The sequence below is a fragment of the Gavia stellata genome, chromosome 5 (assembly GCF_030936135.1).
Source record: "Gavia stellata isolate bGavSte3 chromosome 5, bGavSte3.hap2, whole genome shotgun sequence".
In the NCBI taxonomy this organism is placed as follows: Eukaryota; Metazoa; Chordata; class Aves; order Gaviiformes; family Gaviidae; genus Gavia; species Gavia stellata.
The window spans coordinates 12,464,582-12,485,848 of record NC_082598.1 but is presented as its reverse complement, the minus strand read 5'-3'; the positions used below and the strand labels follow the sequence as shown (position 1 = coordinate 12,485,848).

General features: G+C 39.0%; 1 protein-coding gene across 1 annotated transcript in view; it reads right to left on the bottom strand.

Moving 5' to 3' along the window:
• ABLIM2 (actin binding LIM protein family member 2) overlaps nucleotides 1–21,267 on the bottom strand; it is a 117,651-nt gene that overhangs the window by 11,966 nt on the left and 84,418 nt on the right. Inside the window, exons 14-21 of the mRNA XM_059817401.1 lie at nucleotides 18,481–18,582; nucleotides 17,157–17,210; nucleotides 11,992–12,044; nucleotides 11,225–11,372; nucleotides 5,456–5,514; nucleotides 2,825–2,879; nucleotides 1,399–1,463; nucleotides 1,146–1,226 (exon numbers count right to left, since the gene is read on the bottom strand). Coding sequence (XP_059673384.1) covers nucleotides 1,146–1,226; nucleotides 1,399–1,463; nucleotides 2,825–2,879; nucleotides 5,456–5,514; nucleotides 11,225–11,372; nucleotides 11,992–12,044; nucleotides 17,157–17,210; nucleotides 18,481–18,582 — 617 coding nt within the window. The remainder of the gene's footprint in view (nucleotides 1–1,145; nucleotides 1,227–1,398; nucleotides 1,464–2,824; nucleotides 2,880–5,455; nucleotides 5,515–11,224; nucleotides 11,373–11,991; nucleotides 12,045–17,156; nucleotides 17,211–18,480; nucleotides 18,583–21,267) is intronic.

Sequence of the window (21,267 nt, the reverse complement as noted above, 5' to 3'; positions counted from 1 at the left end):
ATACACACACATAGATATATGTATATATATAAAAGAATCCTTTATAGGATGTGTCCAGATGAGTATCCCTCCAACGCTCTGCTCCTTTTTCTGGACTCATTATGCTTTTTATTATTGCTATCATACCTTGCTATACCCCATGCTTAAAACAGCACACGTTTGAGACTCTTTTTTCCTTACAATCAAATCAATACCACTTGCTGGGTAATCAAGTGACAAGCACATTGAAGTATTTAAGAAGATACACCATTTCCAAAATACGCAACATGTATAAGAATTTGGTAAGTGAATTTCTTAAAAGAAACTTGATCTTTAATGAGGAACTTTCTGCTACTTCATAGTTTTTCTTCTTTTTTTGCTCTAAGATTAAAGTTTCTTTTTTCTTTTCTTGTAACACTATCAAGTTAAAAATACAGTAAATTTATTTCAATATAAGTCTTCCCAAAGGTCCAATATTGTTAATCACATCATTTTTATTGAACTATCTCTTCTTCTTAATACAAAGGTATGTTAGTTTAATAATTTAGGTAAGTCTTTATTAAGTCCTGTCATTACTCAGTCAAAAAAATCAACCTCATGAATTCTGCCTGAACATCAACTTCAGGATTCTGCCATTACAAACTAAGCTTTCCTTTATGATAAATTGTATCTGCATTTCTCCAGCTTATACTACTACTCTTTGAGAGAGGTGGATGATACAGCAAATTTGCAGCACGGTGATCATGGATCACACAGCCAAAGGAGAAGCTGAATAAGACAATGGACCAGAAACATAGGTCCATACATTTGCAGGATAGATGGAGCTTTTTATAATACTCAGGTTATTCTAGGAGGGCATTTTTAATAGGAATTAAAAAAACAAGTTTCTACCTGCACCATTCCAACTTTCAGTATTCTGTATAATCATCCAAAACTAATGCGTTTCATCAGTATCTTCACAGATACACAGTTTGGTCAGACATTTGCCAGGGTTTCGGCTATTCTTTTTTAGTTAAATTGCCTACATACTAGTGTTTTGAAATAAAATGTAATGTATAATGTTATTCCTCTCTTCTTTCATTGCTATTACTAGGCACAGGAAAATCTAAGATGGTCAACAAACAGGACAAAGACTTGCAAAACCATCAAGCAAATATCATTCCTACCTCCAGCCTGGTCCTGTCCACATCCTTAGGCAATTTCACACGAACTCGGTTTGTTACAATAAGTGTTTCGTAAGGATAAATCTGTTAAAAAAGACAAGAGCATATGAACTATAGGCAAATCTGATTCTGATGTGTGGAAATGACAGTGTGGGGAACTTACTAATTTAAATGGTACATACTTGCATCCTGATTTGACAAATATTTCACTGGGACAAAAATTAAAAAACAAAATAAAAAAAGGAACACATGTAACCTTGCTAGGAAGTGCTGAATCTGATTGTTCTTCCAGTGGTGGAAAAGCCCTTCTTACCTTGTATTCTGCAAGAGAATGAGAACAGGTTCACAGTTTAGAATTTATAGGCTTCTTTTTGATTCACCGCAATGAACATTTAGGTACATCAGCAATTTGTTACGCTACAACATTTCTCTCTTCTCAACAGTTGTTGGGTAACTGCATGCATAGTAAGCATTTGACCCCCATGCTCTGAATGCCTATAACACTGTCTATTACCAAAGCAATAGTCCTCAAAATCAAAGGCTTATTACAGAAAATCCATCTCCTGATGCTACTGGGCTACACAGTGAGTATGTCTGGCAAAACTTGGAATTTCTTTTTACAGGAGGCTTTTGGGCTGAGCTAAGTCAGTCTGTCATCCAAAAGTCCTGCCCTTATTGTACTTCACTGAAAATAGTTAAAATATATGGATTATTACAGGAATGTCAGTTTGGGAACATACACTGAATTAATACTATACTCCAAGATGCCAACATCCTGCACTTGGGCTGACTGCAGTGGGAATAATGATAGTGAAGAAAAGATTATTTGGGGGTGTGGGGACAATGACTCCTGGATCTAAACTAGCAGAAGAGTATTCTAGTTAGGTCAGTATATGACTATATATGATATGACTACCACAAGGTGATCTATTCACAACGATGATTAAATGCAAGCATGATAGCCAGTATGTTTTCATAGACCTTTTTATGGTCTGAAATGAAATCAGAGATAGGTCTACTTTTCAAAGTCTGTACTTTAAACTATTCAAACATAGAGACAAAGATTTGTATCAACACAGAGGCATGAAGTGAAGCATTAGAGTAAGATTTTAAAAATCAGATTAAGTGCCTGGGAAACAAAATCCTACTCTTCCCCATGAGTAAATGCATGTTCCTAAATTGCTCAGCTCTTTTGAAAATTCCAACCTAAGTTCAATATTAAGTTGACAGTCCACTTAAACTGTAATGAAAAAAATGAATGCAAATAAATTCTGCTTTTTAAATTCTGTACAACTTAACCACACTGTAGCACAAACAAGAAGCACAATGGACTTCTTTTTTTTTAATAAGATATGTCTTGAAGGAGTGATTATCTTAAATTTCTTCCTCTCTTTAATATGAAACCACCACCACGGAGGCTGTTGCCACATATTGATGATATTGGGACTGAATCAGCCTGGTTGTCCCATTTTATGATGCAGGACTTCAGTCAGGCCTTTATGCTTCACTAGATAAAAAGAAGATTCTCTGTGATAAACATGATACTGAGCTGGGTCTCTGTCTAGTCATTATTACATGAACTATGGGAAGATCTCGGAATAGTAACCTTTATGGCAATACGTTAACAAGCATCCTCAAAGGAAGAAAACATGAAGTGGAGTGGAAATGATACTGCGACATACCTTTCATCCCCCAGCTCGCCTCCTGGTCCGTTTCATATTGGCCCATATTTTCAGGCTGAAAGAGAAAGAAAGAAGCAATGTAGCAGCAAAATACACCACAAAACCACTCTGTACATTGTCAAGAGAAAAAAGAAAACCAGCTGGTACCACACAATCAAAATACAGATCCTCGCGAAAGAGAAAGAGAATAAAGTCTCATTTGAACTTGACCTAATTGCTCAGAGCAGGCACCCAAAGCACTCACAACACCCATCGATCTGCGATTGCAGAGATGGAGCTCTGCCTGTAGAGAAGGATGGAGTGTCAAGTGAGTGCCTGGGTCCTCGGAGGCACTGCAGGTGCAGTTCGCTGCCTACGCCATGAACTCCCACAGACCAGCGAAAGCTGGAGCTTGGATGTCACTCAGAGAGGCAATTGCAGTGTCATATCAACCCACCTCACCCTGAAGCCCTTTGTATGTTTTCAAGCTCCGATTCCTCGCAGCTTTCAGTGAGGCAGAAGGTGCCACCAGCCACCCCCATCTGAAGACCTGGCAGTAAGGTAAGACTGAAATTGTCACATGCCTTTCCCTGGGACGCAGACGTCTTACTGCCATTGTCACAAATCACTTATGCTGCACTGAAACTTGTGTCATTCTGCTTTCTGCTTCACACTGCTGATGCCACTAAGACCAGGGAGAACTGTGCGTACGTGCCACAGCTTTGTTTGGCGCACTGCCTTTTTCCTTTGCTGGCAACTGCTATGATGAAAAACATTACAGGAGATCAGAGAAGCACTATTATAGGATTTTTCTTCCCGAGTCTCATTTTTGCCTCTTAGGCTATCAACGGTGTGCACAGCTATGCTCAGAATAACCTGCAAGGCTCCTTATTGTTCAGATTTGGTTTATTTTGTTACGCAACACTGGGACGGCTGATGAAAAATAGCAAACCACAAAAGCTGGTATGAACCTGCAACCCAAATAGAAGACATCCATTCTGAGAAGAATTTTGGCCTCGAGGATTTGCCCATGAGCAACCTTTTCAACTTTCCTACAGCTTTCGGCGGTGAGGTTGGAGCCCGCAGGCGGGACAGCTGCTGCCATCTGCTGCTCTCCTATCACATCGCCCGGCTGCAGCCCACTCCACTGCTGATGGAGTTTGCTTTGGCCTCATCTGCCTGAAGCCTTCTGATGGCTTTGGTGCCTCAGCAGCGCAGTGGCTGGGCGCAAGTCGGTCCCTCGCTCGCTTCGGGTTACTGGTAGCAGTTATTGTGAAAAGCCAGAAAAAAGCTGCTGACTCATAGGTGGGGACAGGTTTATCTAGACCCCTTCTAATTCCTAAATCTCATCTGAGCAAGTTGCAGTGCCACTGGTTCCTTCAGAGCGGAATTCATGCAGTCAGGTATTGAAGCAACGCAGGCACAGTTAGTCTTGTCACACTAACTCAAAGGGATGGACATGTCAGTAGCTACTGAAAAATTCATTTAGCTACTCTCTGACAGCTGCCTTCCTGCAGCTCCTTCCAATGACCTGCACTTTGACTCTTATCACTGGGGAAGTTTAATCCTGCTCACGTACTTTTGCAGCTTCCACATCTTCCTTTGGAGAAAGGAGGGAATTTGAATGAGGTCCTGTCCACGTAATTTAGACACAAATCAATCTTCAAAATGTCAGTGCCCATGCATCTAGGTATTGCCAACTCACGGCTATTAACCATAATGGGTCTGTACCTAAAAATATAAGCCATGAACTGAGAACCCATAATGCTAGATGCCAGAGAGAAAGAGAGACAACAGTGTCAAAGATGCCCTTTTCCTGAAGACTTACAAAAATTATAAAAAAGGATTAGGAAAAGAACGCCTAGTCTGATCTGATCATAATTTTTTTATGCATTTTGCTTTCTAGATTGCTGCCTGCCATTCTCGCTGCATTGCTCCCTCCCTGCCTTAAAAGTACGATGACTGTGTGTGTATATATGTATACAGGACAAGAGGAAATGGCCTCAAGTTGTGCCAGGGAAAGTTCAGGCTGGATATTAGGAAAAATTTCTTTACTGAGAGAGTGGTGAAACACTGGAATAAGCTGCCCAGGGAGGTGGTGGAGTCACCATCACTGGAGGTATTCAAGGAACGTGTGAATGAGGCATTGTGGGATATGGTTTAATGGGCATGGTGGTGTTGGGTTGACGGCTGGACTTGATCTTACAGGTCTTTTCCAACCTTAGTGATTCTGTGATATATATATACACACACACATGCATACTGGAAAAAAACAGAACAGATGGTTCAAGAAATGCAATGGATGTGGGCTGCTCCACCTTTGCTCTAAGATCATTACTTGCCTAATTATAGGTCTAACCCTCTCAATTCAAGCTATACTGTGATCTATTAATATGTGCAGCCTTATTTGTTTTGGGAGGAGAATCAAGATTCCAAATGCTCATGATGCACACAGTTAAAAGGAGAAGCCTCAGTCTATCCTACTCTTGCAGACAGACAAACTGTAACCCACATAGGGTATGAATCTGTCAGACAGGGCTGGCAGCCAAAACACCTTTGAAGTGTTATTACTGTGTAGATTTTCAGCTAGCTACTAAGCTGCCTATTTATGATACGCTATTGCCTGGAGAACACGTTTAAATGTATACCTACCTGATGTAAGCCATTCTTTCCATAGCCAGGTAGAGAAGCAGATTTAGAATATGGAAATCCTGTAAAAGACATAACACACAGCTATATTTTTTGTAAATCCTTTACAGCCTACTAAAACACAGAATTCAAGAAAACATCCAGAAACAGCAATTACAAGATCAATATGTACATTCTATTAATGGGATGAAATATAACTGAATAATGCTCATCTTTTCTCCATATTTAATGTACATGAACACTTGTAACAATGTCTATAAATAACAGCACGCCAGGATGCAATCACCTTACTGGGCATGACATGAAGGGAGTTGTGGGACTCATGTTATAGAAGCCGTATGCAGGTACGTGATACAAAGCAGATTTGAGAGCTTGTGAAATCTCTGCCCTCCAACTTGGTGTTAAACCATGACTTGAAAATGGGATTAAAGGTACCATCATTTTAGAGTTACCTCACTTCTGATTGTGATGTATGTGGTCTGGTTTTGGTTTTATTTCTTAAAAAAGAAGGGTTGATATACTACGACTTAAAAAAAAACACTAAAAATTTTTGCTTTCTTTAAAACTTCTACTGCTTCAAGTGGAAAAAAGCGTAAATGAAGATATGGCAACGGGTAAAGTAAATCAGTGAGAGTATAAACACTCCAGAGAAAGAACATTTTAAGATAGACAAAATTGGCAAAGTGGTGTTACCATGAACAAACTGGATGTAATATGGTGATGAAACTGTGCGGTCACTATGAAACAACTGAAGAGCCTTACTTTTAATATTGAGAGTCTAATAAGAAAGTTTGGAAGTTTCTTTTCTCAGTGAAAGGACAAAAACTGTTTCAGATTAGGTTTTGGTTAACAAAAATAATGCTGTATAGAAGTGACAAGCTGAATCAGTTTAAATTAAACAGAAGATGAACAAACACGTGTGTAATAAACATTCTTGATTCCAGTATGGGAAACTTTGATAAACTGATGCAGAGAGTTACAGAATTCAGTACATGCTTCTTTCTGTCAAAAATGTTAGCAATCTGTGTCCAAAGGGGAATGCAGGAAGGGAATCCAGACCCCACTGGATTGATAAATACCCTAAGGAGATTATTAGGAATAAGCACACAGAAAGAAAAAACAAAAGATGGATCAGCAAAGAGCTCACGATGTGCTGAGATAAAGTGAGAACTGCCAGAAGTCAAGCTGAGTTAAACACTGGAAATGATATTAAAACAAATAGCAAAAGGTTCTCCAGCTATCCAAATAAAAAGAGAACAAGGGAAGAAGAAATGGGATCACTGGGAGTTATGCTATGTCAGTACACAGTAGAGGTGAAAGGTAACCTAGGTAGGGCTCCAACACTGAAGGAGTATTTCACCTCCGTTTTTAGGAACAAAAGGTAGAGTACTGAGCAAGGAGGGAAAGCTAACGGAATAAGGGTACACCAATGAATCACAGTCGTGACAGAAACATAATTCAAAGCACTTAATGTACTTAAACAGGGAGCAATAAGCTCACACTGAATTGCAAGTCCAATACCTCTTACCATTGGAGAACAGCAACTACAGTTTTTGTATTTAAGAGGGGAAAAAGAACTATCAGTTTGCTTCCAACAGAAAACTTAAGGAAAGACTGAACAAAAACATCGAAGCAAACAGAAAATCAATTATAGTCACACAGATTTTAATTGGTTTGACATAAGTTAAAGACACAGTGCCAGACTTGCTTGGTAGCTTTCTTTGTTAAGAGAAATGACTTCTGCACAACATAAATTTTATTTGATCTCATTAATGTCATATCATTAAAGTGTCTGGTATGTTGCCGCACATGGAATTAAATGCAAATCTGGAGAAGATGGAGTTTATCAGAGGAATTATAGGGTCAGTAAGGAAATAATGAAATGTAAGAAATGGGTAGTGAGAACTGAGCAGTGCTGATAGAGAAAAGTGTCAGCATGGACTGGTGCTGAGTTGAAATTGCCTAATGTTTTCACTAATCATCTGGACACCAAAAATAGCAATGGGCTAATAAACTTTGCTGTTGAAACAAAGTTATAAAGCACTGCCAATATAGAGGATTGGGATATCATAAAGAACTGGGATAACCTTGAATGTTAGAGTAATAGAAATGGGATAAAATTTAATAATTCATGGCAAAAGTCATGCATTCAGGGACTAAGAAATACCCCAAACTTCTACTATTTAATCTGAGACCTCATTATTTGGAAATGATATGGAAGGCGACAGACTTAGATAAACAGCTTAATCAGAAGATGACCTTGAGTTGCTAATATAAGTATAAAAAAAGGCAAAAGTTGGAAATGTCTGGCTTGATACATGTAGTATTTTTGGGCAGTGACAGGAGATCCTGGAGGAATCCTTTGTGCTGTTCTTGTTCATCAGTGTTCAAGTGGGTTAAATTAACTCCACCATATCAGTGGCCTACAGGAAAACTGGGGCAATGGAAGATCATCACAGGAAAGAAGGCTTGATAAGCTTGACTTATTCAAGCTAGTAAAATGAAGATGATCTATAAAAGCAAGAGATGTTTTAGAAAAATAAACAACCACCATCAGAGGGGTGGTATAAACTACGAGCAGAATTTCTGTTGGCCTTGCAGGAGGTTTCCACGTCTGATACAGGGACATAGTGATGGATACTGAATTAGATGGATCACTTAACCTATTCCCATTTAGAAACTGGAAACTTATCATTGCTTGTTATCTGAATGGTAATGACACCAGAGGGCACAGTGTATATAGAACTTTCGAGACAGAGCAAACGGATCTGCAATAAAATTGTCATCTCTAATCCTGCCTGGAAAAAGATGCTGGTGTTGGACATCAGTGCGGAGTTCAATTTCTTGGTCTCTTGGCTACAGAGAAGATGGGTGGGATGGTTTTGTTCTATTGCCAAATAGCATTACTCAGCTACCGGGGAAAAATGCACTAAGGTAAAGACCACGGTTTGAAAAGACACAGGACTGATTCCGCAGGCAGCAGCTGCGGAGCTGCCTCCCGGCTGCCGGGACGGAGCCACGGCCGCGGGCACAGGCGACATCGCGTGGCCGCCTGGAAAAAACCCAAGGGTGAACAGAGCCGAAATGGCCCAAAACAAGCTAGTAAGACCCACCGACTCCAGTGGGAGCCGTATTTCGCTCAGCTTCTGTTTCCCGTGAATGTAGTTGCAAAGTTAAACATGTTTTATTTTGCTGCTGCTTTTTTTTTTAATATAAAGAAAAAATACAACACCAAAAGCCAACAACCACATACTGCTCATTATCACATCCAACTGCAGTTGTACCGTTACAGTAAATTTGCTGGAGTAACTGGCCAAGATAAAGCAATCTTCCTCTCTAATTAGGCAGTATCTGAACATCAGCTACTCTCTGCATGGATACGGCTCCTGCTTTTTCCAGTACAACATTCACTCTAACCTGGATACTCTGAGGTTGGTTTTCAGCACATCAGGGACACATGAACAGCAAGGGTTACACAGCTCACTAGATGTCTGCTTTCCTAAATATGTTACACTTAAAATAATGAATTATGGTAAATGATTAACTATTAAACATCTACACATACAGAAACAAGACACATTTACACAGGCGGATATAAGGAGATGCAAGCTCCACTCTAGATGCCTGCTAGTTACACAAGCCTCATACTGATGTGCTTTGCTGTTAGATGTATTCCTCTGGGCATATAGCTAATATAATGTGGCTAAATATCCTCTAGAGCAGAATAACCCTTCTGTGGTTTGCTCAGAGGCTGGACAGATGAATGCAGGGCCATTTGCACAGTATGTTTGGACATAGCACCAGAGATTTGCAGTCTGATGCCTGCTAACCCCTCCGCTCTGCATGTAACTACTTGGCACCAAACCTATACCTGAAAAGTTTATCTTCTCTGATACTCACTGACTATGCCACAGAGATGGGGCTGAATGTCTGAGTTCTCAACCATAAGTGCAAGAGGCAGAGAAGCTACTCTTCCATGGCCAACGGGGCATGTGACAGACTACAAGTACTCAGAACTAAACAGGGAAACATTGAGTAGACAAGGAATTACGTAGGACGTCCACGGGTAATAAAACAATCAGGTAGCTGAATAAAATCAGAAAGAAAGGAAAAAAAAGAAGCATGAATGTCAGGAAAACTTCCTCAGTGTCATTTCTGTGTAGCTGCTAATTGGGTAACAGGCCCAACTTTCACAAGGGACAGAGACATGCTGAGAAAAAACAATGGAAAATGAACTACACAACTGACATTGTATTGGCACAGAGGTGATATTGACCCTAACAGAGGTGTGAACTATCTTTTGCATTTCTAGTTTTGATAGCTCCACATTCCCAAGATAATAAAAAAACATAAAAGAAATGCTGGTATAGAAGAGTGACAGGTTTAACAATATTCTCATGAAAAAATTGACATTGTATGTTGTTCCTGTGTAACACAGTTCTTGGTGTGCTACTTACTTCTCCCTACTTAAAATTTGCACACAAGAACTATTCTCTCAGTACATATGTAGAAAAGCATCAGATCAACTCCAGAAAGCTTCCAAACATACCCGACGTGCACATTACAATGAAAGGTTTAGGTGTTCATTTCTGGGCAATGACTTATAGATGTTACGTGTGTGAGGTGGTCAGACTTGGTTTCCCCTGCACAGGGAATCCTACAATACACCTTGTGCACATGTATGCAATGTCTGGTGAGGACGAAGGAATCACATTCCTTCAAGTTAGATCAGTGAGACTGAGGATCCAAAATAACCTTTCTTCTTTATCTTGTTACAGCCTTGTGACAGACTTTGTAGCATCTGGTTTTCTTCTTCCTTGCATAGCTAAGCCATAATTTCCTTAATATAAGTTGATGGAGCCAGCTATCACATTACCAAAATGCCCACAAGACTGACATCCTAGCCCCACTGCCAGACATGCCTTGCATTGGATGCATTCTTTTGGAAAACTGCTTTCCCAACTTGTTTACCCCAGATGACCTGCTGCTGCTGAATGGTGTGCAGTGGAGGAGGCAGGGAGAGGAATGGCCCAGTTATCTGTTAAAATTCATTGAACTTCTTTTTGCCATTTATGTAATCTAAATGTAAAATTCAGACCTGATTCTGATGACTATTTCCTTCACCTCCTGACTTGCTGAAATGTTGAGTAAGAAATGTGTAAAACGTGCTTTTGGTAATGACAGCTAGCATGGGCATATGGTCTTCAGACCCGTATTTAGTAACAAAATTACCCCATTATTGCACCTGGAAGATTTCTGTGAACTTATAACTGTGAGCGATAACAAAAAATGCCTATTCTAAGTTAATCTTTGGAGCAAAGTGTTCTTTATGTTTATCACGATACAGAAGAAATGGCTCTACCAATATTAAAAATACACAGTTTATATCAAGGAGTAATTAGCGCAGGTCAACAATCTGCCTGATATTACAATCCTATCTATTGAAAACAGCATATAATAAATAGGCACTTACATGTATTAATGAGGCACAGGTTTTTGTGGTAAGGAACCTCTGGTCTCCAAAGAGACAATACAGTTTCTTTACACAAGCAATGACTCTTCTTTCTCTAATATGAAACTATAAATAGTTTCACTATCAAAGTCTGAAGGCACTGAACGCTTACACGCCACAGCAAAACAAACTGACAAATAGGTGCAATTATGATAGAGAAATGAAGCATAAAGCCAACTAGAGAGCTACGTGCACGAGGCTGCAGCTTCCCTTGCCTGCCTACTCGACAGCACCGGTGGGCCAGGGGATGCAGTACTCACGGGAATAGCCGGCCGTTGTGCCCTCCTGTGCCCTCGGGAAGTTTTCTCTGTCGGTTCCAGCAGTAAGAGACAGGGAACGCGTGTCTGAATCTGGGGAATTAGTTCTGGTGTCCATATCCCCTTTCAGAAAAAGCCAACTAGTCTTTAGCTGGAGAGAGTAAAAGCCTGTTACAAGATTCCGGATTTAACATTTGAATGCAGTTCTACTTCACCTTTCTAGGAAGTCCTGTGAACTGATGGTATGTTTACGCTCACTGCAACCTGTACCATCCTTTATCAAATTATAAAAGTTGACTACATCATGACTTAGACATCACAGCTACCAAAAACTTTCAACTTTCAGCTGGGCTAACGATAGTTTCTCTGTTAATTAAGCTTCCCACTGCACCCCACTTCAAAGGATGCACTATGTAATTTTCTTATAATTAATCTGCTGTTAACATTTTTCTTGTATGTTAATATGCACCCTAAGTAAAAGTCCGCAGGCTTAGCAACATCACCAATGTATGTATTGAGACTGAGTGAAAATCCATGAGTTTATTGCTCTTAATCTCAATATGCCTATTTCTTTCTCTACTGTAGAATGTAGATTCTGAACCCTCTGGATGAGAGATTAAGCTTTTCTGTATCTTATTGGAAAGACCTAAAAGTAGTAATGATTATTTCAGTTATATGAAAGAATACCTTTATGTATGAACATGTTTTAAAAAACAGTTGCTTCAAGAAAGATCAGTAAACTACACCCTTTTGTTCTTTCTCATCATTACCTTCTTACTGTCCTGATCCAAGCTTCCATCCTCCCCTTCTGATCTTCTTGCTGCTGGAAGATTAAGTTAATTTTAAAAATTAGAACAGATTACATCTTTTTTGTCTTCTGTTTTGACTGTGATTATGTTCCAAATATTTTTAAGGGGGGAAAAAAAACAATTTAAAAAAAACCCAAAGCTGGGCAGAAAATTTGATGTGTAGAGCTATGGTTTCACAGAATTACTGGAAATAATTTTGAAATTATTACAGTAATACTCATCCTTCAGGCATACAGTGAATTTAGACAATCTATTCCTGCTGGATTTTGAACCTATCTTTTTAGGAAGAAACTACTTTTGGGGAATGATTGGTGGGAAAAAACCTACATCATAACTTAGGGACAGATTTACATGGTCACTGCACACAGAAGCAAGTCATTTCTCCATTCTTCTGTGTTACCATGACCATGGAAGTACATATGGTTACATAGATATTTTGTAGTTTGCACACCTGGGCCTCCTACATTCCCAAAAAGGATGGCAATGATGGTAAAGAAGATAGGAACAAATTTGGTATTACCTCTTCATGAAATCTGCAAAAGAGGCTGCGTCAGACTCTAAAATTCACAATTCTGTGACCAACCACTTTTCTGACTATATTGCCCTCTTAAAGAGTCTTTCAACTAAATAATTGCTGATATTTTACTGTTCGTTTATTTTCTTGTAGCTTTCCAACTTGCTGAGAAGAAAAACTCAAAACTGAAAACCTAAAAGCTATTCATTAGATAGTTCCCAATCATCAAATGTGTTTTTCCCTTGTCTTCTACGTCCCAGAGTATTGTTCCAGGCACTGAGTTACACCTCAGAATCTTACAGAAAGGTTTTGTGCCAAATTTCACATAATTTCAGATAAATTCCCAAAATTCGAGTCCTGCTTGCCTTTGTATCACTCTATGTGGTTTTGGGGAGAGTTTAATGGTACAAAACTGGAGTAACGCAATGATCTAGCATAATTTTAAGCCCATGAGAAGTCTGCAACAAGGGGGTTGTCTGCAATGTCTGAATAAAAGGGCAACACAAGAGCCCCAAGCAATGCAATGTAGCCAGAAAACATATTTACTAATAATAAAAATAGTACGATAATACAAAAGTTAAGGCTCAGATTAGACTCTCAGAGACAGAGGTGAGGACGAGATCGAGTTGCACCGTTAGAAGTGCTGCAACACTCCCAGCAAGTTGGGAACAACGCTGCCCTCTCCGTTTCCCCAGCCAGCATGTTTGCAGAGGATCTGCCCTGCATCTAAACAACATGGGCAAAAGGCCACCACCATTAACATTTCAGTGTTACTCTGTTTCATTGTCTCGTGTCATTACACAGCTCACATCCAGACCTTAACTGGTGTTGTTGAGGAGGTGATATTTAAAAAATGACAAATTGCAGTAAGGAAAAAAATCTATGGGTTAGAGGTGAAAATGTGTAACTGTAGAGGTTTTTTTTCTCAATTTAATGTGGCAAAGCAAAGCCGGGTCATAAAACAAAAACTGCATTATGAAAAAACTCAAAATTTTCAGTTAACTAATAGCATCCTGACCAGGGCATTTTCCCGAGATGGCAAGCTGCTTCTCTGAGAAAGAAATGGAAAGAAATATCCATATATGAAAGATGAAAAATAAAGTCCCTACACTGCAAGAAGGGCTTAAACCTGGTTCACTGATATTTTGGGAGCATACCCTAAATCACCAGTCAAGGAGCTGCTCCAGGTTATATGCATGGATCTTGCTCTCACTAAATCAGAAACCCATAAAGAGAATATGACGCATATCTGGAAATTGTTTTTGTCTCAAGATGCTGATGTTTTCAAAGGAAAAAAACAAGTTTAATCCAAAGCATTATTCAGAGATTTCAGATGTTCCACGGGATCTCAAGAGCATCTGACTTCAAACTACTTAAACACCAAGGTTTTATAGAGATCCAGAGGAGTACAACCAGAACCAAGGGGGGCCATGAAGGCCTGCCCCTCCCAAGTTCCTGAGAGTCCTTTATACAACCCATCGTTGGCAGATAAATCCAAGTAGCCTGAATTTCATCAGTACTGGGCATTAGCTTCACTGCTACAAGGGATGCTCAGTTCTGCTGTGAACCCCAATGTGAATCGCACGTTTCACACGGATCACTGCTAATACTGCTGAAGAGCAAACGTCTTCAATTTTTTTAAAACTTTGAACGATGTTCAAATATTTCTGAAACATGAACATGCACAAAAGAACGACCACGCAGAGTCCCACACTCTTCACTTTCCAACCCCAGCTCTCAGCCTGATCTCTCATATGTCCCATTTTTCCCCCACCTTTTTTTCATTCTGAAGTTGAGTGTTTATAACAGAAACACAGAAGCTGTAGCTACAGCAAATCTGTTGGGCGCTGCTGTAACTGAAACCTTTTAAAGCCAAATGTTTTGGAAGAGCTTCTTGCAGTTTTTGTTTTAAAGAACATTTTTGTGCTTGTTTGTTCAAACTTGGTCTCTTCAACGAAGGAATGTTCTCTGGCTCCTTTTCAGCATGTATCAGTTCAGTGTCCTGTTAGCTTGAGGAGCTGAATCATCAGTTGCTCATGTGTTCACGCTTTAGCTGGGAGTTCTTCCAGAATAAAAGGTAAATTTTATTTATTTTCTTATTTTTCAATTTTTTTTATTGGAAGGAAAGCTCATTGACTTTTTTTTGTTTTTTTGAGTTACCGTAAGTTATGTTTTGCTCTTCAGTAGAAAAACAACGAGCATGTATTTTCAACACAACCTTTCAGAACATCTATAATCTATAAAAGAAAGTTCAAAACATATATCTGTGTTAACCTATAGAGAATGCTGACTCAATAATTTAATTTTGTGCTCACTCCAGTGAATATGAGGAACAACTCCGTAAAGCAGTGCAAAATTGACATAATCCAGACTTTGACTGCATATCTGATGGACAGAAAATTGATATGAAAATGCCTGGCCTAGAACAAAAAAGCTGCTGCTTAGAATCCTATTTACAAACCAAAAATATCTATAAAATGAAATGACACAGCCAGGATACAGGACATCGAAGCCATATCATCAGCTTGTGTAAATCAGTGAAGCCATGCTGATTTACACCAGATGACTGTAACTTTGCATTTGCTCGTGGTCTTTCCAAACACTACCGTAATATTCAATTTCTTCCTTTGTCAGTAGCTTTTTTTGCTCAGCCTGAGCAGTTGCCTCAAATGATTTGCATGTCTAAAGACAAGAAGGAATTAGAGAGCTTGGGCAGACTATAAGGTTGGCAGGTTACATTAAATCAAGCACTAAACCAAACAGATACTATCTTTTTGCCTTAGAGGTAACATTAATTTGTCCAAGATTAGGACGTTGTGAGCAGAAAACGTCTATCAAAGACCGATACCTGAAGCACACTTAAACATCAGCAAGTCTGACTTGGTTCAAAACCATACCCAGAAAAACCACAGAGGTTATCTAAATCTGGATGATTTGAACGTGCAGTTACTTTAGCATGAAACACCAGTTACCGTGAATGTGCACAGGCTGACTCGCTCAGTTGGGAGACATCAGTTGACAATTTTCTTTCTCCTATTACTGTATCAGATCCAAATTAGAACTTCATCCAAAACAGAAATGTCGTTTTCCGTGAAAGATAGTATAAAAATGATAACTACATAACAGCATAATTTTTTGGACTAAATGTTAATTGAGTATTTTAAAATGAGTTAAAGCCCCCTATCACCACAACAGAAAAACATGTAAAATGTATTTTCCTTGTTCTGTCCATGAAGCCAGTGATGTATCTGCAGTTCCCTAACCTTTGACTCACGGAAAGTTATCAGCTATCAGCCAAAGCCAAAGTATGTAAGAACAGACACATGGAGCTTTCCCACTCTTATACACAACATGGGCAGTGGCCTCTGTGCGGACAGTGCTGCAGCAGGTAACAGGATGGGAAGAGTGGCTCCAACAGAGACACTGCTCACAGGCACAGACTGGACCTTCCCTTGCCATGAGGAGTGGCATAGCGTCGTTCTCCCATCTGTACCCCCAAAGATACACGCTTTCATGCCCAAAGTGCCTTAGCTATTGCTCACAGTGTGATGAACATCTCTCATATCTACTTTATTCTCTTGTTCGTTTCCTTCCAAGCAGGGGCACAATTATGATTAAAATACAATTTTTGGTTTGGGGCAGATTTATATTACGCATTTTATTTTTATTTTTGTCCTTTGCTTCTGAGTACAGGAGTACCCCAGTCATGACTTTTAATCAGAAATGTACTTCGGCACTTTCTAGGCACCGTAATGCAGCAGAATGCATACATATTTGTTTCTCAAGATTACTAATGGAATTCAGTTTAGAAAAATGAATTCCGTATTCCTAAGCCTGTATCATGAACCAAGACCATTGTCAAGCATCATTGAGAACACACAGGCACTGACATCAACATGGAAATTGCATTGATGTTAATTAGTTAAATATACAGCAAAAATAGTAATAACAGAATGCAGACTTTATATTTCTATTTTTTATCTTAAGTCAGATCCTCAGTGGCATAAAACATCATGTATTTCTTTCTGTTGTTTAGAAACTCAGACAGCAGTCTAGTTGCTGGGTCTACCAAAGGTTTTCCAATCATATCTTGCTGATGGTATCAGCTACTGAATTTGTTCCTAACTGCCACGGTGTGAGTACGTTTGTTCCTGATATTTTACAGCTTGAAGAACTTGCAGATGAAAAGTAGATATTTCATACCTACCACTTATCAATGAACATTTTTCTTCCCCGGCAATGTAGAAGTAAGAATTATTTACAAAAACTAGATGTCCCAAGGCATGGTCTGAAAACAGGAGAGCAACCTTCTACACTTACATGTTTTATATCATTCCGTAAATAAGAAAACTGCTTTGAAGTTAGTATCAACTCTGAGTTACCAAGACAAATCAAAATATCATTATCCCAGTTTTAGAGAACTTACTGAATCCTTGGACAGCATGTTATACAAAATGCTATTTAATCTTCATGTTACTTTTTTTCCTTATCTATTTGAGATTATAGGGACATAATGAAATGCAAAGACTACAGCAAACTAATTTGGAAGTCAATATGCATTTCTTTACAAAGACATGTAGAGAAAACTGCAACAGAGAAAAGCAGACTGTACCATGCTGTTTGTAGATAGGAGGTTTCCTATAGATGTTATCTTTTACGCCAGTGTCTGAGGAAGAGGAAAGAGAAAGCAAAGAATAAAAGAGTAAGCAAGCAGTTCAGACCATGCTGCTCTTGTCTCCTCTCAACAACACTAAAATGCAAACACTTGAACAAAGACTACCGATTCATTCAGTGTTTTGTCATTCACTGGCTATTACCAGAGAACAGAGCCTTACCTTTACATCTTTATGTATTTAAAACATTGGCTACGCCTACCTATGCAGCATAATCCCCCCTAAGTCCCTCAAAATGCTTTAAGACACATCAAGTGGCATCCGTTTGCTGAAATGTAGGTGGTTACATCTGCGCTACGAATGTATGCTTCACAGACAACAAAAAGAAACTGGCTACACTTGTCACTACTTAAAATTCATATACCGGTTCAACAGACTACTGTAATAGTCACGCTTGAAAAGGGACTTTCTCCATTAATTATGAAGAAAGCGTACATGTTCAGATATGCATGCTTATACTGGAAATGCCCAATATTCTTACAGGAAGTCCTATCGTTTGTCTATATTTTGAGTTGTATAGCTAACTTGGCCTTCCATGAATTTTTTGAAAGCCGCCAGAGCCATAGGCCAGGGTTCCCACATCATGTTGTACAGACGTCAGATTTACTTAGTACTACAGACCTGAGCTAATACTATTCCTAATTACGATGTGTTTACAGAAATGTTAACCCCAGCAGCAAAACATAAATAAAAAAACTATTCCACTGAGCGGGTAGATGTGCTTAGCAGTCAAAAAGCTAAACAGTGTGGACATAAATTTAATGTGCTTGCTGACTGAATGTGAACTTGAAAACAGTACAGTACATATGCAAAGACACAGCCACAGTGAGCTTCCTGGAGTTGTAAAGTCTTCCAGCTATTTTTAAAGTCTGTATTAATATGACTTTATAATTCAGAGAGTAGATGGATAAGGAAAAAAACAAAAGCAAAAACCCCTTCAGAGCCTTCCCTCCTGCACACGAATTCAACATACCTATGTGGCCATGGCACTACAAAGAATTGTATCTTTGTAGGCTTAATAACATTTGTCGCTGTGTGCCTCCTCTAACTCATTTTTGGTTTATATACATAAGCACACAGCTCTCTGACTCCTTTGTTTCTGAGACAAAGTTTAACACCTAAGAGATCTTCACTTATCAGACATTTTCTTCTCCTGCAGTTTGAAATTCACAAATCAATGGGAAAAAAAAAAAAAATTACATTCAGAAGAGAATAAACAGGTGCCAGCAATTGAAGATCAAAAGCTAAGCAGTGAATGCCTACCTGGAATATGGAAATGCCTAGGAGCCTGCTGATAGACAGAAGGTGAAGATTTGCTGTCTGAGTACATGGATAAGCTTGGAGTGCTCCGACCACTTTCACTGCCTCCAAGGGGAAGAGCAAAGAAAGCAGATAGAAGAAAAAAAAATGGAAAGCGAAGTAGAGTATTTCAAGCATAAAAGCTTGTTCAGAATGACTTGTTAATCCAACAGTTTTAAATACAAGTTTTTTGTAAAAGCCATTATTTTTCAGCACAGTGTATTGGCTCAGTCTCCAAACATCTCATCAATAATTAATATCTGATAGATAATATCAGATTAAACTGCCCCACTTTGAAACTAAAGCTTCTCTTTTAACAACACTTTAATGAAGAAAATAAAAGGAAAAGGACATCCACAATCTTGTAACTTGTTTTGCACAGCCTTAACTTAGTAATCTATCAATCAAGTTTTTGAAAATTTTAATGCTGCGGCTCATGGCCTGCCCCTGAAACCAGTAATGAAATAATTCAGCAGTGTTTAAATTATCTCAAAGCAGGACTAGACCAAAAAACAGATGTTACGGTGAAGTCAAATACTCCTGCATATATCAGTGACAAAAACGGATGTTGAAATTTGGTTCTTAATTGCAAACTTTTCCCACAGGTAACATGCCACAGCATTTTATATTTATGCAAACAAGGTTGGATTATCAAGTCATGGATCTATAATGCCATAGTCACTTTACCAAATTTCAAGATATACATAGGATTGATCCGTATTCATTTTTCCACTTGTTTTGTCAAACGCTCATTAGATGCCATTCATTTCCTCTCAGCTTATTTCCCCAAAGCACACTCTATGGCATTATAGTGCTGCTCAGCAAACAAAAAAGTAAAGCTCTACTTTTTTGGGACTTGTAAAATCCAATTAATTTACAGCACTGTTAAGCAACTGGAAGCCAAACATGACATTTATTCTAACATAAAATCGTTGTTAATTCGCTGTTATTGTTTTAGTGCGGATGGAGCACAAATTTAGTGGCTAGTAACAATGGAATTATAGTAAGTTTTCTTGGGGTAAAGAAAGTGCAGCAGCTCAGAGCACTAGATCTGTAACTGCCTTCAGGTAGGGGAAGTTTTATAACCATAAAACTACTGGATTACCATAACTGTCCAGGCCAAGCCCACGGAGGTGATCTCTGTTGACAAGCAGTGGATGCATGGTCATCGGTCTGTCACCAAAACCAGCCTTGACATGCACCACTGAAGTCAACTGGGTAGTGCTACTGAGTTCAACGGGAGCAGAAACAGGCCAGACAAGGTCAGAAGAGTGTGCTGTGTATCTCATGACGATACACTAACTAATACATTCTAAATTTTGTGTCTGTTATTTTCACAGTTGGTGAAAAATTAAAACTCAAAAACTATTCACCCATTACCACTGTGTACTCAATAACAGTGATTTTGCATTGAAAAAAATGTAATCAGAACAGCTGAGAAATTGAAATCACAACTGCACGTGATCATAGCCTTTGGTCCTTCCAAAAAGTAAGGGGTGAATTGTGGCATTAGTAAAAATCTTGAGTGTCACCACCAGCTTACAGTCAAGTTGTCCTCAGACAAGGAACCAGATGGTTATCCAGTTTCTTGATTCCTGCTTTGCTCTTGGAAGGAAAGAAGTGGTGACAGGTTTTAACTGCCCGTTTATTAATTCCCTCTTTCTTTGCTGCTTGCTGCACAGATGCTTGGCCATCTCTACCAAATGGAAGAAGCCTCAATGTCAATCCAAGTTTGAATGCAAACAGCAGTGGTAGACACTTACTTAAGTAAGACCCTTTACAACTAGAATAACCTTAAAATCTTCATCCCAAAGTGATGTTACGATTGGAATTTTTTAATTTAAAAAGAAAAGGAAAGTTTTCAAGTGATTTTCACAGTGTATTAATTCCTCATTTACTTAAAATTAGTATATTATTAAACACATATTCATATATGTCTTGCATGAATAATTGCATCATTGAGCAGTGACCCCAAGGTGCTGGCATCGTACACGCATAGAGAGTCATTCTTCAGGGATAAGGTAGGGTGTCAGTGGGGAATCAGGAGGAAGCACTGATTAAGAGGAATAAAATTGTAAGAAAACAGGATGCAAGCACAAGTATCAGGGGACAGCAAATCTGTGAACTGCTCAATGCAAGGATCACCTGGGTGGAGCAGTTTGCAAAGCCATCATCTCTAACTTGCTCGAAAGGGAAGAATTAAGGATGAAATGAAGGAAAAGGTTCTTCTTTCAGCCCACTTGTACAAGCTGATGCACATTTAAATTATCACTCTGCCACCAATTTGGACAAACACAAAAGAGCAGTTGTGTTTCACATTTTGCTTATAAAAATAAGTATTTAATAGTAATGCAAACTGAAGACCCACGTAGAAAGTTCATGTGTAGGAACTCCAGACAGTCATTTAATCTAGCCTATAATAAAAAGCTCTAAAATGAGACTTTGCCAAGAATTTGTCTCTTTCAAGGTCTGCCTGGTATACACTGAAGAAGAACTTCAAATACGGTCACAGAGAAAATAAAACTACGAGAGAGAGGTATTTTTCAAACTTTTGGTTTTGACTTCTGCCACAAGCAGCTGCAGGCTGTGATCTGCTCTGCTGGTCAGTGCAGAGCGAAAAACCAGAATCTTGAACTCTTCCCTGGATTTTGTTTAACTTGGAAAGCATCTGGAAAGGTTTACTTTGAACTTGAGTGTCAACCACAAAAACTTCCTTGTGTCTTTTGGCTGCTGCCAGGTTAGGCTGCTCTT